Raw genomic sequence first — 27,230 nt, forward strand, 5'->3', positions numbered from 1 at the left:
CCCAGTTAAAGCAATCCAAACAAATTATAAAGCACTTTCAATGGTTCTTCAAACATGTGCTCCCCACAGAACATTCAGAACTAAAGTCCTGACAAGAGAAGGTGGTAATCCACAAAGAAGATTTTTAATCTGAACAAAGGCAAGGCTTCTGATTGGTAGTTCCTGTTGCTGCTGCCAGTTGAATGTTTACTTATCTGCCGTAAAAACTGTTGTTGATTTAAGCCAATCATTTCTCTGCAGTGTGACGACGACGTTGGTGTTTCTTTAGACTATCTAATCTAGTGAAAGCTGCCCCACACTGACCACAGCTGAAAGGTTTCACTCCAGTGTGAATACGTTGGTGTTTCTGTAGATCAGATGATTGAGTGAAAGCTGCCCCACACTGACCACAGCTGAAAGGTTTCTCTCCTGTGTGAATACGTTGGTGTGTCTTTAGATGACCTAATTGAGTGAAAGCTGCCCCACACTGACCACAGCTGAAAGGTTTCTCTCCTGTGTGAATACGTTGGTGTGTCTTTAGACTACCTAATTGAGTGAAAGATGCCCCACACTGACCACAGCTGAATGGCTTCTCTCCTGAGTGAATACGTTGGTGTCTCTTTAGATGAGATAATTGAGTGAAAGCTGCCCCACACTGACCACAGCTGTATGGTTTCTCTCCTGTGTGAATACGCTGGTGTGTCTTTAGACTAGCTACTGTAGTGAAAGCTGCCCCACACTGACCACAGCTGTATGGTTTCTCTCCTGTGTGAATACGTTGGTGTGTCTTTAGACTTGCTAATTGAGTGAAAGCTGCCCCACACTGACCACAGCTGTATGGCTTCTCTCCAGTATGAAGCCTCTGATGATACCTCAGATTTGATCGTTTAATAACTTTCCCACAGTCCTTACAGCAGTGCCATCTGGATCCCTCTTGGGCTCCATGTTTCTGCAATGACAGAGAGGAAGAAGACTTAGATCCTTTTGAAGTTCACACAAAAGATTTCTTTAAGCTAACCTACGCTAACCAACATATTCTAACTGGACCTGGACAGACCGAGCCACACAGGTCTCAATATTTCAGATCAAACGTGAACGCTGAGGGTGCGTTTATAAGTGCCCTCAGCTATCAGCACTGTGCTCTGATGTGTTCTGCACACGTTCAGCTTTTTAAGCAGTAAACTCTTGCTTTTTGCTCTTTTACCAATTATTTTTGTCATGATGAAACTCTGAAAAGGAACTTGAGCTACAATATTTCTAAATGATAGATAGATAGATAGATAGATAGATAGATAGATAGATACTTTAGTAATCCCAATTTGGGAAATAGTTTTGGATGGAATGAACCAGAGTCTTGTTCAAGTTGTTCACTTAAACACCATGTAGAGGTTGGGCTGAAAAAGGTTGATGCCCACTGGTTTAAAGGAATAAAAGCAACAGTGGTGGTAATACATGACATTCTTTATACTAACCGTCTGTTCCAGCTTACAACTCAGAGGTCTGCAGCCATTCAGCTCAACAGCCATCAGGGAAACACAGTCCGTTTTAACTTAACCTTTGTTTCTCTTTGTTAAAACAACTCTACAAACCTGTCATCTAACCATTAAAGACCCAGAATATTACCACCACTAGGTTCAATTCATGTAACCCAGAGACTTTAAACACAAATAATGAAGATTAGCTCCTGAACCTCTCAAATCTGCAGACTGAGAGCCAGAAAACGTCCCAGCACAACAATCTGCCCACTGATTTTCTTCCAGCAGATCATTCAGCCTGCAGCACATGTTGAGTCTAAGCACATCTGGATCTGCAGCTCAGAGAGAGGAGATTAAACCAGGAAACACTTTGCTGTTTTTAACCAGGAAAAACACAAACTGAGCAAATGGAACATTTATTAACCCCTTAAGTTTTTATGTCACGTTGCACACTTCAGCGCAAATCTGGGGTTTTCCTCAGCCCGCCTTTATATGTACCTACATATGTTATATACCGTTGGAAACCTAAGGGTCTTGTGATTCCAATGATGTATCCAGGATACAATCAGAAGTGTGGACACAGTTAACACTTGTGTAAAACCAGTCGCAAAAACATAAAAGTATCAAAGTCACCTATAAAGCCTCACAGTATTCTAAGAAAAGATACAATTCCAATAAAAACAGTCCTGTCACGTTGGCAATGGTCCAATTAATGTACTCCAGTAAAATAGTTAGTCTACAACAAGTATTTCGCCCGCAAAGACACAAAGTCTGCGGCGGCTAACTTTCAGAATTTCTGTCGGAAGCATATTTTTCCGCACATTTTCTGCACATTCTGCAGTTATTCGTCTTCTTGTGTCTACAAAATGGCTAAACGGACTTGGAAAACTAAATACACTATGGAGGAAGCCTTGGAGGTTTGTCTACGGCGGGACAGTGATGCTTCTGACGAGTATGTGTCAGAGGAAGACAGTGATGTGTCGTTCATTGACTCTGAAGAAGGAGAAGCATTTTCTGACGACGGAAACGTTACTCTTGACAAATAAGTATTATTTACATTTTATTGTTATTTTATTTAATATTATTGTACTCATAGCCCCCCCATGAGCTGTCACCTTACCGTGGTGGGGGGGTTTGCGTGCCCCGATGAGTCGGGGAGCTATGTTGTCTGGGGCTTTAAGCCCCTGGTAGGGTCACCCATGGCAAACAGATCCTAGATGAGGGACCAGACAAAGAACAGCTCATAAAACCCCCATGATGAAGAAGATTTTTGGAGAACGTGTACCTTCGCCCGGACGTGGGTCACCGGGGCCTCCCCCTGGAGCCAGGCCCAGGGGTGGGGCCCGCCGGCGAGCGCCTGGTGGCCGGGTCTGTGCCCGTGGGGCTCGGTCGGGCACAGCCCAAAGAAACTACACGGGTCCCCCTTCTGACAGGCTCACCACCCGTGGGAGGGGCCATGGGGGTCGGGTCAGTGTGAGCTGGGTGGCAGCCGAAGGCGGAGACCTTGGCGGTCTGATCCTCGGCTACTGAAGCTGGCTCTTGGGACGTGGAACGTCACCTCTGTGCTGGGGAAGGAGCCTGAGCTGGTGCACGAGGCTGAGCGGTTCCGGCTGGATATAGTTAGACTCACCTCGACGCATGGCTTGGGCTCCGGAACCAGCCTCCTCGAGAGGGGTTGGACTCTCTTCCACTCTTGAGTTGCCCGCGGTGAGAGGCATAGAGCAATTGTGGGCATACTTATTGTCCCCCGGCTGTGCGCCTGTACATTGGGGTTTACCCCGGTAGACGAGAGGGTAGCCTCCCTCCGCCTTAGGGTGGGGGGACGGGTCCTGACTGTTGTTTGTGCTTATGCACCGAACAGCAGTTCAGAGTACCCACCCTTTTTGGAGTCCCTGGAGGAGGCACTAGAGAGTGCTCCTCCGGGAGACTCCCTCGTCCTGATGGGGGACTTCAATGCTCACGTGGGCAATGACAGTGAGGCCTGGAGGGGCGTGATTGGGAGGAACGCCCAGAACTGTCCAGAACGTCCATATGTGCACTTGGCACCAGGACACCCTGGGCCGCAGCTCGATGATCGACTTTGCGGCCGTATGTCCTGGACACTCGGGTGAAGAGAGGGGTGGAGCTGTCAACTTATCACCTCCTGGTGGTGTATTGGCTCCGCTGGTGGGGGAGGAAGCCGGTCAGACCTGGCAGGCCCAAACGTATTGTGAGGGTCTGTTGGGAACGGCTGGCAGAATCCCCTGTAAGGAGGAGTTTCAACTCGCACCTCCGGCAGAGCTTCAGCCATGTCCCGGGGGAGGTGGGGGACATTGAGCCCGAATGGGCCATGTTCCGTGCCTCCATTGTTGAGGCGGCCGACCGGAGCTGTGGCCGTAAGGTGGTCGTTGCCTGTCGTGGCGGCAACCCCCAAACCACCCCCAGTGGTGAGGGAAGCCGTCAAGCTGAAGAAGGAGTCCTATTGGGCCCTTTTGGCCAGTGGGACTCTGGAAGCAGCTGATGGGTACCGACAGGCCAAGCGGAACGCGGCCTCGGCGGTTGCTGAGGCAAAAACTCGGGCTTGGGAGGGGTTCGGGAAAGGCCATGGAGAACGACTTCCGGACGGCCTCGAGGAGATTCTGGTCCACCATCCGGTGGCTCGGGGGGGGGAGTGGTGCACCATCAACGCCGTGTATGGTAAGGGCGGGGCTCTGCTGACTTCAACTAGGGACGTCGTGAGTTGGTGGGGGGAAGACTTCGAGGGCCTTCTCAATCCTACCGACATGCCTTCCGATGAGGAAGCAGAGTTGGGGAGCTCGGACGCGGGGCCTCCCATTTCTGGGGCTGAGGTTGCCGAGGTGGTTAAAAAAGCTCCTCGTGGCAAGGCCCCGGGGGTGGATGAGGTCCGTCCTGAGTTCCTCAAGGCTCTGGATGTTGTAGGGCTGTCTTGGTTGACACGCCTCTGCAGCATCGCGTGGACATCGGCGGCAGTGCCTCTGGACTGGCAGATCGGGGTGGTCCCCCTCTTTAAAACGGGGGGCTGGAGGGTGTGTTCCAACTATAGGGGGATCACACTCCTCAGCCTCCCTGGTAAGGTCGGGGGTACTGGAGAGGAGGATCCGCCGGATAGTGGAATCTCGGATTCAGGAGGTGCAGTGTGGTTTTCGTCCTGGCCGTGGAACAGTGGACCAGCTCTACACCCTCGGCAGGATCCTGGAGGATGCATGGGAGTTCGCCCAACCGGTCTACATCTGTTTTGTGTACTTGGAGAAGGCGCTCAACCGTGTCCCTCGGGGACTCTTGTGGGGGTGCTCCGGGAGTATGGAGTGCCGGACTCCTTGATTTGGGCTGTTCGGTCTCTGTATGACCGGTGTCAGAGTTTGGTCCGCATTGCCGGCAGTAGGTCGGACATGTTTCCTGTGAGGGTTGGACTCCGTCAGGGCTGCCCTTTTTCACCGATTCTGTTCATCATTTTTATGGACAGAATTTCTAGGCGCAGCCAGGGCGTTGATGGGGTCCGGTTTGGCGACCTCAGAATCGGGTCGATGCGGTTCTGTTGGTGTCGTCGGGCCGTGACCTTCAACTCTCACTGGAGCGGTTCGCAGCCGAGTGTGAAGCGGCTGGGATGAGAATCAGCACCTCCAAATCCGAGACCATGGTCTTCGGCCGGAAAAGGGTGGAATGCTCTCTCCGGGTCGGGAATGAGATCCTTCCCCAAGTGGAGGAGTTCAAGTATCTCGGGGTCTTGTTCACGAGTGAGGGACGAATGGAGAAGGAGGTTGACAGGCGGATCGGTGCGGCGTCTGCTGTGATGCGGGCTCTGCACCGGCCCGTCGTGGTGAAGAAGGAGCTGAGCCAGAAGGCGAAGCTCTCAATTTACCGGTCAGTCTACGTTCCTACCCTCACCTATGGTCACGAGCTGTGGGTAGTGACCGAAAGAACGAGATTGTGAATACAAGCGGCCGAAATGAGTTTCCTCCGCAGGGTGTCTGGGCTCTCCCTTAGAGATAGGGTGAGAAGCTCGGTCATCCGGGAGGGGCTCGGAGTAGAACCGCTGCTCCTCCGCATCCAGAGGAGTCAGATGAGGTGGCTCGGGCATCTGGTTAGGATCCCTCCTGGATGCCTCCCTGGTGAGGTGTTCCGGGCCCGTCCCACTGGGAGGAGGCCCCGGGGAAGACCCAGGACACGTTGGAGAGACTTTGTCTCTCGGCTGGCCTGGGAACGCCTCGGGGTCCCCCCCAAAAGAGCTGCAGGAAGTGGCCGGGGACAGGGACGTCTGGGTTTCTCTGCTTAGGCTGCTGCCCCCGTGACCCGACCCCCGGAAAAGCAGAAGATAATGGATGGATGGATGGATGTACTCATAGATAGACAGTTAGATACTTTATTGTTACCGAAGGAAATTGTGACTCAGCGTTATCATTCAGCAGCATTCTCATCAGTAAAGCTTTTTTCCAAGGTCCTATCCTTGGAAAAAACTGTACAAAATACAAATTTAAAGAACACGCCAGAAGGAGAGGTGAGGTTCCAATGCACCAGAAGGCATTCAGGGAGACCTTAGCCTTGGAGTTGGCAGAGGCAGGGTCTACCACCACTGCTGAAGCTGCACCATTTGTAGCCAGTCACCACAGACCTGTGCACATATCAGGGCACAGCACAGCTGGGCGAAGCAGGCCAAGACTCCCGTGAAGTGTGCCACGTGGGATGTGCCCCTGTGCTTTGTGCCAGGCAGAGACTGCTATAATGATTGGCATGTTGCCAACAACAAATGATGTCAATAAAAATTGTAAATAGTGTTCAGTGTTGTTTGTCATTACTTATATATATATATATATATATATATAAAGTAATTGCATTTAGAACAATCTATTTTTTTGGACTTTTATTGTATGCAAAAAGCTCTGGTTATAGACAAAATGTGTTTGTGCTTCAGTTACTCAGTAATACTGACAGATAATTTGGATGTGGGATTAGACAGTCCAAAGTGTAACCTTTCATTAGAGCCCAAGATCATGACTGTATATTGAACTTTTCAAATTGTTGAATTTCTTGTTGTATTACAGTCAAATTTGAAGTGGGAATGGGTAAGACTTCAGGCTGTAGTCCCATTGTGTTTTTCAGTCCGCAGCCCTATGCTAAAGTCACTTTTAAGACACACATTTGGGAAGAAAAATTTGGCAGGCATAAAAATCCATCTCTTTCACTGTATTCAAGCTACTTTCACCGCACATTGGTTGAGATCATTGGCAAGCTACCATCAGACCTCAGGCCCAAATGGTTACATAAGAACTATGAAATTACAAAAGAAGAACATCTTCCAAAACTTGACGACGTTGTCAGCTTCGTAGAGACATAGGCTGAAAAGAGGTCTGATCCAGTCTTTGGTGGGTTAGTTAGCTATAAGAAACAGGAGAAACCAAACAATTTTACATTGACTACAAAGGGGTTCAAAAAACATTTTCAAAACTACCCCACAGGTGTTAAGGCAGCTGCTGTTCAGGAGAACAAGTCTACACGTACCAAGTAACCAGCTAATCTAAAGTGTCTGAAGTGCTTAGAGCGCCACTTCTTGAACCCATGTCCACCTTTCCGCTCACTAACTGTGCCAGATCGCCTCGTGTTCGTTCAGGAGAAAAACCTGTGCCAAAACTCTTTCATGATGGGGCACAACACTGAGGTCTGCACACCCTATTGGGTACGTAATGTGCCTGGCTGCGGACAGAAACATAACAAATGGTTGCAGCCTAACCACACGAGCAAACAGAATACTACAGCAAGTCAGGACCCCACTGATGACAGTAAAACTACCCAACAAACAACCTACCAGATCACCTAATGTCACTTGTGGATTTGCTGGAGCTGGAAATGGTAAGGTTTGCGTACCTATTGTTCCTGTTGTGGTTACAAGCAAGGCTAGCAGCATCAGTTCTGTCACGTATGCATTACTCGATCCAGGAGACAACACCAGTTTAGTGTCGGAAGAACTCACCAAGAAACTTGGAATGGGACGGGGGCTGTTTAACCCTTTGGAGACGGCGCATTGAAATATCGTTCACTGGGGAACGATGGCGTTGTGGTTGTTATGGCAACAAAATATACATCTGCCAATAAAAAAAATGTTTGACTGACATTACTACAGCCTAACCAATCAAAAGAGAAAGACTTGGAAATGCTTAGTTGTGATTGGTAGGTTCATGCGCGTCGAGAGACCTGGTCATTCGGGGCTTCAGCCCCAAATCTCTCTGGACTGACATAAAGAAAAATATGTATAATAATAATAAGAAGAAGAACGAAGAAGAAGAAAAAGAAGGAGAGCTCCGTCACGGGACCACACTTTGAGCGGTGATAGACTACCGCGGCGCTGCTGTCATCATGCAACTTTGTAACCAGCTCAGACCGCAGGATTCTGACATGCCCAAATATGGACATGTGTTGATTCATTTTGTCGCGAAAATAACAAATAAAGGTTTCCCATCATGCAGAAGGGGTTTATTCTACATTGGTTTGCCATTTTGTCTGAGGGTGACATTGAAAGTAATAGCCTAAGATGGACATCAGGAATTTTTTCAGGGGAAAGGGGGCAGTGAGACAAGTGGAGGCTGAGAGCGTTACGCCTACTGAGAGCGTTTCAATCGCAGGTTCGTGAAAAGCATCAAATGAATAGCTTTTGATCATTCAATAGACTGGCTTGTCAACTAGCTAGGCCACCTCACTTTTTTTAGAGGACATATGAATTGCAAGAAAATATACTTACCTTTTACCTAGCGCCAGCGCCAGACCAGCGATTTCTTCTCCTGCCTGGGGTTGAACGGAGGTTGATTTTACTCTATATCGCCACCTCCTGGCCAGAAAAACTGCCGGTCCGGCGCTATCAGTTAGCCTGCTAATTCTGCAGTAAAACTCAGCTATGCTGCGTATAAACTTTGGTTAGGACATGCCAGTAGGATTATTTCTGCACACTCTTATGGTATGTATAGGTGTTTTTTGTATGCAATACACTTCAAAATGACATAAAAATCGCACATTGTGCCTTTAATAGGAGGGTTTCACTTGACGTCACTTCCGTATTTTTCTACCCAGGTGGTGGGCAGCCTGAGCTGGAGCCCATTGAAAACACTGTGTTTTGTCTGCCACTTTTTGCCCAAAATACCTCAGTTTTGTGCCGTTTTTGGATGTAGCAATCGGTCTAACCGAGAGAAGGGAAAGGGTTACTATCGGGTACCGAAGGTAATCGCCCATAGAGGTGAGAAATGGAAAAAAAACTCACAGAACAACGCCGCAAAAAGTGGATAGTTAACCCACGTTTACAGACTGGAGGAGCTGAATTTGCAAATGCTCGTGTCTGCGGTGACCACTTTTCAAAGGTATGTGGGAAATCTAACTGTTTAGTAGTAGTGCAGTAAAGTATTATGTTGCTAAATGCCAATCAACAGTAATGTAATACAGGCTACGTTTGGGCTTTGTTTTGAAGGCTGCCCCAGCGCGTTGTTAGCTACTGTCAGTGGACTGTAGAGCCTGGATCGGGCCGGATTTTTCTGTCCGAGCCCGGCCCGCAACCGACAGAAAAGTGCTCAAATCCGACCCGAGCCCGACATTAATTAAAATATTTGTGTCCGAGCCCGCCCGAAGCCCGAGACCAGTGACCAACGCAAGACGGCGCACCCTAATCAGTAAATACACATTGGTGACAGCGCACCATTATCCACCATAATCCATTATAAAACATACACATTAATGGCGGTGCACCATAACAAATGCACAAGCACTCTTCGACCAGAATAAACAACCATTAAACTCAATACAGAGAGAGAAAGAAGTTGACTAATAAAACAATAGAAACTCGAGTGACCAGAACAGTAGCCCAACTATGCTAACCAGAGCTAAATGCAAACCAACATGGAGCGAAGATAGGCTACTGTAAAATATCAGCAAGACCAGTAGTCAATTCAATAACATATTACTGAGTTACAAAGTTAGAAATCACTACAGCAGCCCTGTCATAAATTACCACCAGATCAAAAGGTTTGCATACCGTGAAATGTGCGCATTCTTTCGAAAGCCAGACTAGCCAGAGACATACCTGTAGTGTTACGATGGTAAAAGTGACAACAATAAAACCCTATGCGAAGGACATGACATGATATCAAAATGATGCCACGGCGGACATAATGATTAAATTAAACCTCTATGCCCCTACCTTGTTTTCTTCGTAGCGTCTGAGTGTGCATCATATCTTCTTGGTGCTGCTTTCCTCCAAAGTTTGTTACCATATTGTGCTCTTCTTGCTAGCCCATGCTGCAATGCATTCCTTGGCGAATGCAGTGATTAAACTTCAAGAAAGCTTAGAAGGCATACTACAACATATATTAAAAGACCGCGCTTTCACTGGCAACTGATACTTTGGCTATTATTAAGAAAACAAGGTAGGTTGGCTCACAGCATCTTCCGTGCTGATTCTGAATCGGCTGGTTCGGAGAGTCGGCGTTCAAACGTTGCCACTGGCAACTCGCTCATGCACACACCACAGATGCACACAGATGCATGCTGCACGGCATGAGGCACGAGTAGCCTACCAACATTTTCATTTATGCATATTCAATTATTTATGTTCATCACAAAAACTGATGTTTGCAATGAACTGAAAACTGTCCTCTGGCTGTTTATAATTTTCACGATGTCTGCTTGCTTTCGAGCCCGACCAGAGTCCGACAAGACATTCTAATTTTTTGTCCGAGTCCGACCAGGCCCGTCGGGTTCCGACCGGGCCCGTCGGGCTTCGGTCGGGTTGCCATACTCTAGTGGACTGTGCTCCGACGGTCAAGCTGAGTTACCAAAACACAGAGCTAAGACACCGTCATCGGTGTTTCATGCGATCTCTGAGAGTGGTTGATCTAAACAAAACAAATTTGTCACGTCGTCACAATCTTCACGTTTCAGTAGTATCCACGAAGTGCTTAAGTGATAACAGCGCACATTAGCTCCCAGGTTCTTGACAACAGAATCGCTCGCTCTCTCTCTTGTGCATTAGGCTAACAAAGACACAATGTCAGCATTGGGATATATGGATCTCGGCATTTTATCAAAACATGAATGCCAACATTCACAGCTCGGCATTCAACATGTTAAGCAGCTGGTCATGAACTGTGTTAAATTTTCATTTTAACACCCCCTTTTTTTTAAAAAAAATCCCGGGGGAAAAACCCCCTGACCCCCGTTAAAAATTATTTTCATGTCTGGGCTACAGCCCCGAATGTTTGCTCAAGCTACAGACGCCCCTGGGTAGGTTTATCTGTCATGTTAAAAGTACTGCCTTCAATCCTTCAATTAGCTGCGAATGTCCAGCTGCGCTCAGCCGTATTGACATTCCGTTCACTTTTTATGATGGCTGCTCCACCTTGCAAGCGCGTTCGCCACACTCGGGATGAAGTGGTACAAATGATGACTGAAAATAATGCTGACAGCGACATTGACAGCGAAACCGGTGGTATGTCCAGTGATGAGGAGTTGGCCTTGGACGAGGAGTTGTGTCGGAGTGATTCTGAAGCAAGGTAAGTCAAGTGACAGCTACGTATCATAACAACTTTAGCTAATAAGCTAGCTAACTTTTGGCTAGCTAACTCCGGTGAAGTTTGAAGGGATCTCGTTGTTTTTTGTTCCAGTATGTGGCCCATTCCCTCCTCTAGTATGTAATTGTGTTTGAAAAGGTTTTGACCGAGTATAAATGGTCTATTTACTACTGGTAGCGATTCATTCATTCAATCTGTCAGTCAGTACCTCAGTCAAGATTCTGACGCTACTCCCGGCCCGCTCACTTATTTACCTCAGGAAAATGAATATTTTTCATGAATTATATATGTAAAGGAACCGTGGTATCTCTGAAGCCCCGATTGAGCTCATTAGATGTATCAGCACATCTTGTGCTTTTCTGTTCAAGAGGTCCAAGCTATGACGTTATTTTCTTTGTTCTCACAAATTATTCAGAAGAGATGTAATGTCCAAACTTTGATTACATTGTTGTGGTATCCCATTCGAAAAATACTAAAACTACATGGCTATACAAATCTTACATGTTAAAAAATTTAGAAGGAAAATAATAACCGAAATGGGCCACTTTCATAGTAGCTGTGTCCTCTAAGTAGCTCTCTACACATTCCATGAAGGGTTATGCTAATGTTTACTATGCCTTATTATACATTTGATTTTATACTGTAAGGCCTATGTGCCATATAAGCATTGTGTAGTCCCTGTGAATCTTTTTGTAAGTTTTGTATAGGCTCATATGGTAGATTTTATATACTGTAATTCTTTTTCATACGCATGACTATACAAATCTTAATTTATGTGGAGGAAAAAAGGGCCACTTTACTGGAAGCCTACACACCATCTAAATGCACACTTCATGAATGGACAATGTTTGTGTTTACTTTGCCTAATTTATAAATATGATTATGTAGGCCTATAGTCCTATGTAGAGGTGCACCGAATAATATTCAACCGAAAATATTCGGCCGAAAACTAAAAAAAAAAAAAAAACACATTCGGCTTTTGGCCGATAACCAAATGAGTGGCCGAATCGGAGGCCGAATAGTGGTGAAGCAAAATTATCCAAGCAGACAACGTGCAGTGACTGAGTGACACGTAAAACAGACAGCTCTCTCTCCCTCTCAAACACACAATCACACCTACCTTACATACAATGACAGAACCGCGGGAACTAAGCTAGGGGCGAACAAGCGAGTGAGCTACAAACTGGCGCATCCTTAAAAATGTCGTTGGTGTGGAAATATTTCAAAGTTCATGAGGGCGAGAATAGATTTGCGGTTTGTGAGGAGTGTAAGACTAAAGTGTCTAGAGGGGGTCTCAACGCTAAAACTTTCAGCACGTCAGGTCTGATCAATCATTTGAAGTCCAACCATCCTTCAAAATGAGGAGTACGCGAGGGAGATCAAGAGGAAAGCTAATACCGCTAAAACAGCTTGCACAACTCCATCAGTGGCTGACATCTTTGAAAAGATCAGGAAATTCACAAAGGACAGTGTCAAAGCAAAGGGAATTACTGAGAGGGTAATGGAATACATGGCTTTAGATGACCAACCATTCAGTGATGTGGAGGATGTGGGGTTTCGGAGACTAATTCAACATATCGAGCCCCGCTACACCTTACCTAGCTGATGCAACTTTGCCGATGTTTGCTTGCCAGAGCTGTACAACAGCATCGCCAGTTGTGTGCACGAGCTCTTGGCCAAAGGCAGCGATCTACCTTACATTAGCTTCACGACTGCTATATGGAGCTCTGACAACAAAAAATACAACATATTATAAAAGTTTTATAATATGTTGTCTTTTTTGTTGTTGTATGAAATGAATGGAAAAAAAACCCAGAATGAATTGAAAATGGGAATTAATGAAACTCATCTCTAGTTATTAGTTATAGTTATAGTTATTAGTAATAACTTTTGAAGATTTCAAATAAACATTTATTTTCTTTGAAAAACATGTCTAAACATTTATTGTAAGACGTAGAGTTAAGCAATATTTAAAAATGGTGAAATATCTAACTTTTGATTACTTAACTGAACTGTAATACTCGGTTTCGGTATTCGGCCAAGTGATTAATTATTATTCGGTTTCGGCCACAAATTTTAATTTCGGTGCACCTCTAGTCCAATGTGAATCATTGTGCAAGTTGTATACTGTAAATATTTTTGGTACATGAGTAATATGTGTCCAACAAATGTGCTCAAAAGTGGTGTGTGCTGTCTGAGTGAGCTACCATGATTAGTTGTTTTTTTATGATTGTATGATCACCAGTGTCCTTGACTGCTTCCCTTCTAGCTTTCATCCGGAACCAGCAGATGACCTAGAGTATTCATCACTACTTTTGCATACATCCAAATTGTCCTGTTTCAATCCAAATACTCAAATACATTCTTTACAAACAAGAATTAATAAAGAAATGGTTTATTGCACCAGATTTTGTTGTATTTTTGTATTAACTTCCAGTGCATAGCTAGTTCTCTCTAATGGTAATATTTATGTCAGTAAAAGAATCCTCGCAACATTCTAAATTGATATAACTGTATTTTGCTCCCATAACTAAATGTATCATATCTTCTGAACAGTATGTCCTAGCCACATAAACTTTATACATTTATGCAGCACACAAAATTCTGATTATTTGATACACTCTATATTTTTGTCTATCTAGTACAGAAATATGTCAAAAAGGGATTTCTGTCTGGAATTTACATTTTTTTGACAGATTTTAGTACAAGTACTTACTTTTTTTTGTCAAGATATTTCATTACTCAATCAAACTATATGCTGAAATTTATATCCTTTTGTAGCTCTGGTTCTCCTGATTACAATGGTATATAGAACACATATGGTGTATGTAACATAATTTAGAAACAGAGAATTTTGCTGCAATGCAGCGTTATCAAAATTGTTCTTGAGTTGACGCAAAGCCATTGGCGTAATGATCAAAATGTCCAGATGATGTGACGCTTTGTTTTAACGGTGTGTCTGGTTCTCTAACGTAGCATGGCTACCAGTTCTCTTCCTCCTTCTCCTGCTTTCACCTGCTCCGTGTGTCAGATGTTTAGTTATTCCTCTGCCTCCTTTAGCGATAATGGTACATGTAACAAATGTAGTCTTTTTGTAGTTTTGGAGGCGAGGTTATCTGAATTCGAAGCTCGGCTCTGCACTGTTTAAAATCAACCGATAGCGAGCCAGGCCCCTTTTGCCAGTGTGGAGCCACCTAGCGTGTCTAGCTCAATTAGCCTCCCCCTAGCAGAACCTGAGCAGCCAGGATTACATCGTGGCTGGGTGACTGTCAGGGTGACTGTCAGGAAGAGGCATAGCTCTAAAGTCAAGCCCGTTGTTCACCATCGACTTGTCCACGCTTCTAACAGATTTTCCCCACTCAGCGACACACCCGCTGAGGAAAAAACCCTGGTAATTGGCAGCTCCATAGTCAGAAACGTGGCATTAGAGACACCAGCGGCTATAGCAAATGCATTCCAGCAGCTTCCCACCTGCTGCTACCCACCCAATCGATTAACACAAAGGGAGCAAATCCTCTTGTGCAAAAAAAAATTATTAAAACAGTTGAGTTGATTTGTGATCATCATATTGATATATTTTGTCTTACAGAAACCTGGCTGCAGCAGGAGGATCATGTTAGCATTAATGAAGCAACTCCCTCTGACTGTTTAAATGTTCACGTTCCTCGAACCACAGGCAGAGGAGGAGGAGTGGCAGCTATTTTCAGATCAGGGTTACTCATCAGTCCCAGACCCAAGATTAGTTTGAGCTCTTTTGAATATCTGATTCTCAGTTTTTCCCACGCAAAGTGGAAATCCCAGAAACCTCTTGTGTTTGTTGTTGTGTATTGTCCACCTGGCCCTTATTCTGAGTTTCTGTCTGAATTCTCAGAGTTTTTATCCCAGTTAGTGCTGAGTACAGATAAAGTCATTGTAGTGGGTGACTTTAATATTCATGTAGATGTTGAAAATGACAGCCTAATATGAACTTTAATTCTATATTGGACTCTATTGGATTTTCTCAGAGTGTTCACAGACCGACTCACTGCCTTAATCACACCCTTGATCTTGTTCTGACTTATGGCATTGAGAGTGAAGAGTTAACAGTGTTCCCTCATAACCCTGTCTTATCTGACCATTTTCTGATAACTTTTGAGTTTACATTACTTGACTATACAGTTTCTGAGAAGAAATTTACGTATAGAAGGTGTCTATCAGAGGATGCTGTAACCAGATTTAAAGAATTAATTCCATCATCCTTTTCTTCACTGCCATGTGCAGCTATGACAGAGGACGACTTCCTAAACTTTACTCCAGCAACACTTGACTCTCTTGTTGACAGCACTATAGTTTCAATGCGTACAGCACTGGACAATGTTGCCCCTCTGAAAAGGAAGGTAATCAGTCAGAAGAGGTTGGCTCCTTGGTATAATTCACAGCTGTGTGCTTTAAAGCAGACTGCAAGAAAGCTGGAGAGACAGTGGCATTCCTCTAATTTAGAAGAGTCTCAGTTAGTCTGGAAAGATAGTTTAACAATGTATAAGAAAGCCCTTCGTAAAGCTAGAACTGCTTATTATTCATCATAGATAGATGAGAAAAAGAATAATCCCAGGTTTCTTTTCAGCACTGTAGCCAGTCTGACTAAGAGTCCGAGCTCTGCTGAGCCAGTTATTCCTTTAACTCTCAGCAGTGATGATTTCATGAGCTTCTTTAGTAATAAAATTGTTTCTATCAGAGAGAAGATTGATGGAGTCCTTCCCACTATTATCAGTGATGTATCATCAAGTACAGCAGCTTTAGTAGTATCTTTAGAACCTGATTTGTATTTAGACAGCTTCTGCCCAGTTGATCTGTCTGACCTAACAACAGCAACAGTCTCTTCTAAACCATCAACTTGTGTTTTAGACCCAATCCCAACCAGACTGTTCAAGGAGGTTTTCCCATTAATTGACACTTCCATATTGGATTTGATCAATCTGTCTTTGTTGACAGGATATGTACCTCAGACTTTTAAGGTTGCTGTAATTAAACCTTTACTTAAAAAAAATCTACTCTTGATTCAGAAGTGTTGGCTCATTATAGACCTATATCCAATCTCCCTTTTATGTCTAAAGTTCTTGAAAAAATAGTTGCAGCTCAGCTTTTTGATCACTTACACAGAAGAGTTTCAGTCAGGATTCAGAGTGCATCATAGCACAGAAACTGCACTGCTGAAAGTTACCAATGATCTCCTCTTAGCCTCTGATAGCGGACTTGTGTCTGTGCTTGTCCTGTTGGATCTCAGTGCTGCATTTGATACGGTCGATCACAGTTTCTTATTACACAGACTTGAACATGTTATTGGGATTAAAGGAACTGCATTAGGCTGGTTTAAGTCATATTTATCTGATAGATTTCAGTTTGGTGTGTGAGGAAGATTCTTCATTTACAAGAACAGAGTAAGTCATGGAGTTCCCCAGGGTTCTGTGCTTGGACCGATTCTTTTCACTTTATACATGCTTCCATTAGGTAACATTATTAGACAGCATGGCATACATTTCCATTGCTTTGCTGATGATACTCAGCTGTACTTATCTATAAAACCAGATGAACCCAATAGGTTGGTCAGACTACAAGCATGTCTTAAAGACATAAAGACCTGGATGACTCAGAACTGTCTGCTTCTAAATTCAGACAAAACTGAAGTCATTATCTTTGGACCTGAGCGTTTCAGGGAGAAATTGTCTAGCATATAGTTACTCTAGATGGTATTTCCTTGGCTTCTAGTTCTACAGTGAGGAACCTTGGAGTTATTTTTGACCAGAACTTATCATTTGACTTGCATATAAAACAGGTTTCTAGGACTGCCTTCTTTCACCTTCGTAATATTGTTGAAATCAGGAACATCTTGTCTCAGAGTGATGCAGAAAAACTAATTCATGCATTTGTTACTTCAAGATTGGACTACTGTAATTCTTTATTATTGGGCTGTCCCACATATTTTCTGAAAAGCCTTCAGTTGATCCAAAATGCTGCAGCCAGAGTTTTGATGAGAACTAACAGGAGAGATCATATTTCTCCAGTTTTAGCTTCTCTTCATTGGCTCCCTGTTAAATTCAGAATAGAATTTAAGATTCTTCTCCTTACATATAAAGCTCTTAATGACCGAGCTCCATCATATCTTAAAGATCTCATTGTAAGATATTTTCCTAACAGAGCACTTCGTTCCCAAACTGCAGGTTTACTTGAGGTTCCCAGAGTTTCTAAAAGTAGAATGGGAGGCAGAGCCTTCAGTTATCAGGCCCCACTATTGTGGAATAAGCTGCCAGTAAATGTCCGGGAAGCAGACACCCTTTCCACTTTTAAGACCAGGCTTAAAACTTTCCTTTTTTATAAAGCTTATAGTTAGGTCTGTTGAATCTGATAGTGTGTCTGCTAGTGTGTCTTGTTCTGCCTCCACCTCTGGCACCCTCTATACTTTCATTACCCCCTTCCCGAACCAGGGTTTGAATCCCATTCCCGCTTATCTTGCCTCTTTTATTTCTCCCCCTACCCGAACCAGGGTTTGAATCCCCACCCCGCTGTGACTGGTGTGCAGTTGGTGAGAGGCTGAGGTAGCTTGTGGCTGTAAAAAGATGGTTGTTGCGGTGTGAGGAGCAGATCTATATAGGGAGTATAGGGAATTACTCACTGGGTCTGGTCCTTTATTTTATTATTTAGTTTTTCGTTAGCACAAGTTTCTTGTGTTTACCTTGAATAGGGATGGCTCAGGTAATCCTGAAACATCCCATAGTTAAGCTGCTATAGGCCTAGACTGCTGGGGGGCCTCATCTGTCACACCTTTCCTCACTTTACTCTCTTTATGTATATGTGATATTATTGTGGTCATTAACTCGTGTTTCCCTGTTCCAACAGATATCCTTTGAATGGTGTTACAGTGCCGCCGCAGCCGCGGCCCCCTTCCCCCCCTTTCTGTCTTCTCAAACCCCAGCTGGTCGAGGCGGATGGCCACCCTTCCTGAGTCTGGTTCTGCCAGGGGTTTCTTCCTGTTAAAAGGGAGTCGTTTCTCTCCACAGTCGCCTCAGGCACGCTCTGGCCGGGAGATTGGACCGAAAAACAAAAAGTTTTCAGTAAAATCTGTTGGTTTTCTTAGCTAGGAAATTGTTTTTGAATTGGCTCTATATGAATGAATTGGATTATTTTATGAATTATGATTATTATTAATTAACTGAATTCCAATTGGCTTGAATTGGACTTTCTATCTAAGTGCCTTGAGATGACATTTGTTATATTTGGCGCTATATAAATAAAAATGAAAATGAATTGAATGATGACACTAGTTTTTGACTGTCATCTATGTCAGTTCTGTTCATCACATAATTACAAAAATCACACAGAATGTGCATTAGAATGTATAGATTCCGAATCCATAAAAAAAAAAAACCTGTAAAAACGTATTTTTACCATGTGGGAGCCAACGCATGGGCAGTAAAAACATAGTTTTACGTGACTTGGGAGTCAATGTGTTAAGTGGGCTAAATCGCTTATATTAAAAGTATTGATGCTCCGATCGATCGGCTGCCGATCATGATCGGCCGATAATGCCCAAAAATAACCTGATCAGCGATCGGAAAAATATGCCGATCAAAAAACCGATCACGTGACGTAAATTACTAGCTTTTTTTTTTTTTTTTTGACATAAATTACTAGCGACCACTTTCTAATGTGGTACATGACGTGTGTACAGAACCGAACAGGCAAAACCTCTACAGTGCATGTCGACAACATGACCTCTCCTGTCTGGAATTTCTTCAAAGTGTGTCAGAAAGATGTGAAACTTACTGCGGTCACGCCATCTGCGGTTCGGAGAGGCACGGTCGCGCTAGCTACACTTGAAAATCGAGTGCCCGTTTACATCGCGTCGTACGGTAAAGCGTGTGAGCGGATTTATGGTGCATTCAAGTGCACCCCGTAAACTCAGAAATCTATATCAAAGTTGATTTTTCATTTGTTGGAATACATACACCTGTCATTACTTGGTTGTTTTTTAACTACATTCTTTTTAATGATTAAAACAAAATGATAGAACAAAATTATTGAAGCATATTCAGAATCAAACTCATTTCTGCATAGTCAGATTTAAAAACTTTATTTAGAACCAAATCAAAATGTTCTCTGCAAACCAGATTCTTGTTCTACATGTCCCCAGCTACCTCTGGCGGTTTAATTTCTATAAATGGTGCACTCTCTGCTATATGAAAGGCATGGAAATGTCAGATTCCTTCCGTGATCGACAATCGGGCAGATCATGATTTTGGTGATTGGTCCAAAAAATGCTGATTGGAGCATCACTAATAAAAAGTAAACCAATGAAAATTGCTGCTGTGATTTGATTCTTTTAATAAGCCATGTAACTGGCTATGATCCAAGGTGTTGAACAGTTGTGATGCAGGTGCGTGGCCGCAGCGTGCACATCTGATGCTGCTCACAGTGCTCCTCAATGTGCTCAGGGAGCTGGTGTGTTTGCCCAGACACATGAAAAATTAGAGGGAAGGCAGATAAGTATGATGGAGTATCCCTCAATGACGTCCACTATTTCTGCCTCCCTTCATATCAATGCTAACAGCCACCTAGCGATAGCCGCAGCTGTTATGGTGTTTGCTGCTCGGAAGCAGGGGAGTGCTCGGGCTGCACTTCGGTCTGCACGGTTTACACAGCAGGCAGTGATACAAAGGGAGAGAAAATAGGGCCAAGCGATGTGAGCTCTGACTTTTTCTGGAGGGAGGATTTTGTGATGCAAATGTATTACTCTTTTGAACGCATATTGTTTTGAGAAGTAAAACGCTTTATTTTCGGGACCCTAGCAAACTAGCCGGACTACTTTCATCAACACCAAAACGAGGCTGGAACACTGCTCACAGGACGCAGCAGGGGGTAAGAAGATGTTCATAAATGATGTTGATGATACAGTGGAAACCGCCTATAGTGATCACGTTGGTCCAGAGCCAATTTGAACACTATAAGCGGTTGATTACTATAACCGAATTTGTATTACAGTACAAGTATTTCACTTATTTTTTTATGGAGAATATCATCTAAATGCCATTTGTATCGTTTTTCAATGAGAAAAATGAAATGAAACGGATAGCTTCAGCATTTACTGAATTTATTATCATGCAAATTTAATTACAGTACTGCGCAGTGCGCAGACATACTGTAGGCTAACTCAAATACAGTACGTTACTTATTCTCTGTTGTGCCGCCGGTGCATTTTTTTTCTTACAAGTCAGAAAATAAAGTTTGAATTCAATCCGCCTTTCAGCACCCCTGCTCGGATCCATGCTCCTCCGTGCCGGTGTTCTGTCGATTTGTGCTACAGTACTTGGCGTGAAAACGAAACTTAGAAAATCGGCTTGGCGCATGCGCAAAACCACAAAGTAGCAATTCTCGACAAGTAGGAGAAATCGAATGAACACCGGCCTCCCATCTTACAAGAACCAGCCTGGAGCTTCCAGCGGCCACACGCGCATTCAATCCGCTCTCCAGCACCCATCCTCGGACATATGCTCCTCCATGACTTCCTTTTTCCAGCCATGATTCGGGCGCTTGCTGCCCGGTGTCAACTCGTTACGTTAGCTAGCGAGGCAGAAGCAGACGTCCAGAAAGGAATCAAGGAAGTAAAAAATAAAATAGCTACACGTAGTTTTAAAATTATTTTTGCACATGTTTACATTCATAAAAAGGCCAAAAATGAACATTATAAGCGGATTTCTTGATCACTATAAACGAATTATTTAAACAGCATTTGTATAGAAATGATTCCGTCCCAAGCCTTTTGATCCATATAAGCGGTTGATTACTATATCCGTGACCACTATAAGCGGTTTCCACTGTATAAGATGTCACACAGCTTCATGTCAGGAGAGGCGAACTATCCCTTTAACTTTGATGTGATTCTTTGTTTGTTCTTTAGTTTTTTTGTCATGGTGTATTGTCTGTATGTGTTTATGATACCTGCCTGAGGACAACGGATGAAATTTAGCAGCTGTGCTAACTCCGGCATATTTACATGGATGCTTTGCTGATATGTTGATTAATGTGCAGAGTCCTAACCAAATAAATAAGAAATAAAATAAAAACCTCCTCCACACTGACCTGCGGCCCGGTGGACCCAGAGGATGAGCCGGCTCTGTTACTGGTGGAGGGGTTCTGCTCCTGGTTCTGCTCCTGGTTCTGCCCCTGGTTCTGCTCCTGCTTCAGCTCCTGCTTCAGCTCCAGCTCCTGCTCCAGCTCCTGCTCCAGCTCCTGCTCCAGCTCCTGCTCCAGCTCCTGCTCCAGCTCCTGCTCCTGGTTCTGCTCCTGCTTCAGCTCCTGCTTCAGCTCCTGCTTCAGCTCCTGCTTCAGCTCCATTCTGGTCCGACTGATGGACTCTGCAACTGTCAGCACATACGATAAGATCCAGCTGTGGCGTGCAGCGTGTTAAACCACACCCACTTTTCTTCTTCTCTTGATAACCTTTCTGCACAGTTTTTAACCATCCAGTCACATTCCATTAAACTCATTACTGTGCTTTTTATTTAAATGTGAACTTTAAAATGCTTCTTTAAAGACCCACTAAGGTCACAGTTCAAAATATTTGTAGCTTTTTGATCAAATTCAGAATTTTTTTTTTATAATAGCAACTCTGTTGACCGACACCCACTGTGTGCAATATCCCATAAATCTCATCTGAGTCAGTGGAACACCATCAACTTAAAGGCCATGGCGGGATGCGCTCCGGCTGATTTCACCAGAGGAGGCAGGCGGACAGGGAGACACAGACACAAAACCGCAGGTCTCTCTGCTTCCTCTGTCCCCGGTGGTGTGAGCTGCTGAGGGCAACACACGCACCCACAGCACTTCGTACATCTACTCGCAATAAAAACTGCACTGAACCCAACGTTGTATTGCCTTCACCACTCAACAAGCATACTAATAGCGGCAGCCAGGAAAACCCATGGCACCTGTGACGTCACACGGAAGCCCCGCCCCCAGTTTGGAATTCCAGGAAGGATTTCCAAGCGGCAAATTCAAAATCGCAAATTTGATGCGTTTATGAAATGTTTTGGTGTAGAGTCCAATGATCATTATTATTCCTCTGTGTATGTATTATCATTATGTATTGGGTGTAGTGTCAGCTTTCTGTAGGCCTTTAAATCATTTTACTACATTAAGACAATGATCCTGTTTGAGGAAAGGGTCCCAATTAGGGTTGCCAACTCCCTGAAAAATAAATAAGGGACCCCTCATTAGAAGGGCCGGCCGACCCGATTGCCTTCTCTCTTCCTGGCCTGATGAATTTTTTAGCCCCTTTTTTTGTGAATGAAACGATATTTTAACTATCTAACTCGAACCGGAATTGAATTAGATGCATATTTTTTGAGTGACATGAACACATGGAAAACAAATTATTATTCAGGAATTCACTTTAATACAAAATCAACTGAATAAAATAAGTATCTTTCTTAAAGGGACATTATGTAATTTCTTCCCCCATCTAGTGGTGCAATTCTATTTTGCAAAGTCGAATGAATTTGCTCTCTAGCGCCTCGCGTTTTCAAATGTGCGCTGCAACTTCTTGAACTATGGCAGGCTGCATGTGTCAAGATTCAAGAAGCTATACTTTCAGACTCAATGTCCATACAAACAAAAAGACATCAAGACACACAGTACAAAGGATTACAAAACACACATACAATAACACTATAAATACAGATGACAGATAACATGTCAGTTAACAGAAGTTGACATAGCCTTTGGTGTGCAAGCAATGCAATTAGTCATATTCCGGGAGTTACCGGAAGTGACGTCGACGCAGCGTTAGCAGCACTGTTGCTGTCTGGAAAGTGTTCTTTTAAATAAACTCCCGGTAAACTTACAAACTTTCTAATGCCTCGTTTTGTGAGTTAAGAGCCTATGTGTACTACGGCAGAAGTTTGGTAACAATCAATGCATTATTAGTGGGATAATTTATGAGATAAAATCTATTTAGCATTAGCGCCAGTAATAAGCCATTCGGTGGATAGCCCTATCTTGACCAGTGTTGACCATTGCTAAAGATGCTTCTGATGGGGTATTTGGCTGGATGTCATGGTGGAAATGACGCTAGGTCATCGCTTTAACGGGACCAGGTTGAAGTGATGTATACACATTATTTTGCTAGGAGTTAGCTCCTTAGCTACCCGACCTAGCAGACCATGCTGTTTAGGCTGAGCATTCTTACGGTGTTAGACACATATATGTGTATATATATATATATGTATTACCATTCCCCCACACCCCCAACCCCGCTGGGTGTAGTAAGAGGTTAAAAAATAATATTACTACTTCATGGCATGCATAAGACCATCATTTACCACCGTCTAAACGTGAAGTCAAAATGACTTAATTTTTGTCGTTTTTCATAGACCGGAAGGACATGGCAGCCTCCATAGAGCTTGCCCGCTCTATGTAGATACAGACAAGTTATTCTTCACTCAGGAGGATAAGTGAGATTTTTGACAGAGATAAATTTACACCAATGAGGACTAATTTATGAATTAATATGTTGATTTGAGCTAATGAATGACTTAATATATTACATAGTGTCCCTTTAAAGGAGAAGTTTTTTTAAAACCTGGACCTTATTTCTGGCATAAAATACCTTCATCTACTCACCGATGACAGTTTGGTGAAAGTCGGCGTCCTTCGGAAGATATTTAGATCACTGGAGACCGGCTTATTTCCATATAACAGGGCAGAGACAATACAGCCTCTAAATAAGGCATTATCTGTCTTTATTTCACCGATACTTTAAGATCAATGAATGAATGAACACCACTATTGCTCTGTTAGCTCAGAGCTGCCCTGTAGTTTGTTATTTTATAGCAGAGTGGTGCAAAAAGTCTACATTAAGTGCTTTCAGAGGGTTACATGGTTCTGTAAAAACATTCAGAAAACAATACAGCAATGTACTGATATTAGAAAACGTACTTTGTACTTTTGAATACTTAAGTATTTTTAAAAGTAAGTTCTTCAGTATTTTAACTTGAGCAAAATTTTGAACTTGTAGTTGACTAAGATTTGACCATGAGTATCAATACTTTAACTCAAGTACTGGAGTTGAGTACTTTGTTAACCATTGCTTAAAGCAGTGTCTGCTTACTTTCACCCATGCTGCTGCCTTGTTGTCTTCCGCCATCTTCTCCGCGAGCAACATTAACTCCTCGACCAATGAGCTGACAGCTTATTCTCGGGTGTGAATATGCTGTCAGCTCATTGGTCACAGAGCAGGACAGGGTTTGGGAACAAGTTTACCGCACATTTTCATATAAAGCCCCGTTATTCTTTTCCATTGGCATGATACTGACTATTTTTAGACTCTCACAGTAATACGGGACAAAGTGCGTCCCTTTTCAGCTCAATACGGGACAGGTGCTGTTGTTTCTAAATACGGGACGATTCCGTTTTTCAAGGGACGGTTGGCAACCCTAGACCCAATATCATCCCAAAGACTGAGGTTCAGATTCTCTCCGTTTCTAAACAGGTTCTCATTTCCAGAACCTTTTTATCATGTGCTCAGTCCTTGTTGATTCATGGATAACAGAAAATATTGAATATGTAAAGGAAAGTGAATAATGAAGCTTTCATGAGAGACTTCTGAAGAGGACAGTCAGACTGTCTTTTAATGGGCTTCTGAGTGTAAATCTGAGAAATCATTAGAGATGCACCGATTGCAAAATTCTTGGCCGATACCGATTTCCGGTTTTAGAGGAGGTCTGACCTGCCATAACCGTTTTTTCCGATACCGATTTTCAATCTAAGAAATAATTATAATCATTTAATAGACACTATATTTGTTTGGCTTGAGTACCCTTTCCCAAATTTAATACAAGTACCCTTCTCCCAGACAACATTTGGCAGTGCTGTGTCAGAAAAGTACCGCCTACTTGGTCATTTGTACCGTGGACGATCAGTGCCATGAACTCCATTATTTTCCTAGTGGTGGCGATGGACTTTTCAGTGTTGATGTTGAACATAGCAGCCACGGTGGAGGGTTGTTGTGGTTGCTGCGACTCTGCTGCATCCCTCCTCTTAGCGGCAGTGTCCTGCTTATTTTTGCTTAACAAACCTAGGTGCTTCTTTTCCAAGCGTACCGCTTATGGTGATCACGTTGGTCCAGAGCGAATTTGAACACTATAAGCGGTTGATTACTAAAACCAAATTTGTATTACAGGTATTTCACTTGTTTTTTTATGCAGAATATCATCTAAATACCATTTGTATCGTTTTTCAATGAGAAAATTGAAATGAAACGAAACGAAATGAATAGCTTCAGCATTTACTGAATTTTATTATCATGCAAGTTTAATTACAGTACTGCGCAGTGCGCAGACATACTGTAGGCTAACTCAAATACAGTACGTAACTTATTCTCTGCTGTGCCACCGGTGCATTTTTTTTTTTACAAGTCTGAAAATAAAGTTTGAATTCAATCCGCCTTTCAGCACCCCTGCTCGGATCTATGCTCCTCCGTGCCGGTGTTCTGTCGATTTGTGCTACTTGGCGTGAAAACGAAACTTAGAAAATTGGCTCGGCGCATGCGCAAAACCACCAGCCTCCCATTTTACAAGAACCAGCCTGGAGCTTCCAGCGGTCACACGCTCATTCAATCCGCTCTCCAGCACCCATCCTCGGACACATGCTCCTCCATGACTTCCTTTTTCCAGCCATGATTCGCGCGCTTGCTGCCCGGTGTCAACTTGTTACGTTAGCTAGCGAGGCAGAAGCAGACGTCCAGAAAGGAATCAAGGGAGTAAAAAATAAAATAGCTACACGTAGTTTTAAAATTATTTTTGCACATGTTGACATTCATAAAATGGCCAAAAATGAACATTATAAGCGGATTTCTTGATCACTATAAACAAATTATTTAAACAGCATTTGTATAGAAATGATTCTGTCCCAAGCCTACTATATCCGTGACCACTATAAGCGGTTTCCAAAGTTTGTTGTTCCAAATGTCTTTGGCGTTGATCCTCCACGGCTTACTTTTGACTTGCAAGCATTACAAACAGCGTGTTTTGGGTCGTCCTGGCACAAAGTGAAATAAGTCCAAATCAGTGACATGTTTTCTTCCTGAGTCTTGCTAGTTTTTAGCTGTTTTGCTCTGGGTGCTTTGAGCTGCTAGCACCGCGCATGCGGGTCAGTTTGATCAGCCGAAAACCGGAAATTACGACAGTGACCGGCCGGTCACCGATTGGATATAAAACCGGCTTTTAAAAAAAAAAAAAAAAAAAAAAAAAAAAAAAAAAAAAAAATCGGTAGGGCCGATTGATCGGTGCATCTCCAGAAATCACACACTGATACTGAGGAGAACTGGATTTCTACTGCTCCTGTGATTCTTTCCTGGATCACCCACAAGTCTTTATAATAATGCTAACTTAAACTCTTCATGTCATTAAAGGATGTATATTGAGCATAATTAAGTCCCATTTTAAGATCTAATCATGAAATATGGCATATTGTGTACGTTAAACACATCAAATCACATGTTTTGGCTGCACACTTCTATCAAAAAGCCAAATGATGCTCAGATAAGTCTGGAAAGAACCATTCTACATTTGACATTGATCATCAAACTTTTTAAATCACAAAAGATTTCAGCAAAACTACAGAAAGAAGTTAAGAAAACTGCAGCTTTAGTGGGAAATATGACAGGATGGTCAAAAAATGCCCCAAAAGGTTAGAAAAGAGGAAGAAAAGGGCCCAGAAGTATGTTTCACACACAGCTAAAAGGATAAAGCTCCATCTTATTTGGCCATCTGATTGAAATCTATAGCTGAGGTTGTGTTTCTGGGATGGTTTAATGCTTTAACTGTTAGCATTAGCTTTAGCATTAGCATGCCGGGCTAACTGTGAATAGCAGCCAGGTTATCTGAACTTTTTACTCTCTGCTGCATGTTCTGACTCCCCGTGTCCAGCAGCAGGAATCCAACCAATGACACAGAGCACTTTGAAGACATTTCTGCTAACGTCTGACCGCTAAATTCATTCTTTTCTGGACTCACCTGCATGCAGCTTTCTGTTGCTATGCTACCAGATGTTCCGAGATGAGCCGAGATGAGCCGAGGCTTCGCAGTGTGTGTCGGGTAATGGGCCGTTTCTCAATGTGCGTATTTGTCTGTAGTGATGTTCCCAACAGGGTCTTGACTCTGAAGCGCGTGTCCACTTCGGATGTATTTTGTGAAGCTCGTAC

The 27,230-nt window shown here is 43.5% G+C and overlaps 1 protein-coding gene across 1 annotated transcript; it reads right to left on the bottom strand.

The window, feature by feature from the left end:
* Positions 1–27,230, bottom strand: LOC142369303 (uncharacterized). The gene is made up of 3 exons (XM_075451640.1): positions 27,043–27,230; positions 21,110–21,390; positions 1–928 (listed from the first exon to the last, which is right to left on the bottom strand). The coding sequence occupies exons 2-3, from the start codon at positions 21,362–21,364 to the stop codon at positions 227–229; spliced, it is 957 nt and encodes a 318-aa protein (XP_075307755.1). The 5' UTR covers positions 21,365–21,390; positions 27,043–27,230; the 3' UTR covers positions 1–226.

This window comes from Odontesthes bonariensis, chromosome 19, assembly GCF_027942865.1.
Source record: "Odontesthes bonariensis isolate fOdoBon6 chromosome 19, fOdoBon6.hap1, whole genome shotgun sequence".
NCBI lineage: Eukaryota > Metazoa > Chordata > Actinopteri > Atheriniformes > Atherinopsidae > Odontesthes > Odontesthes bonariensis.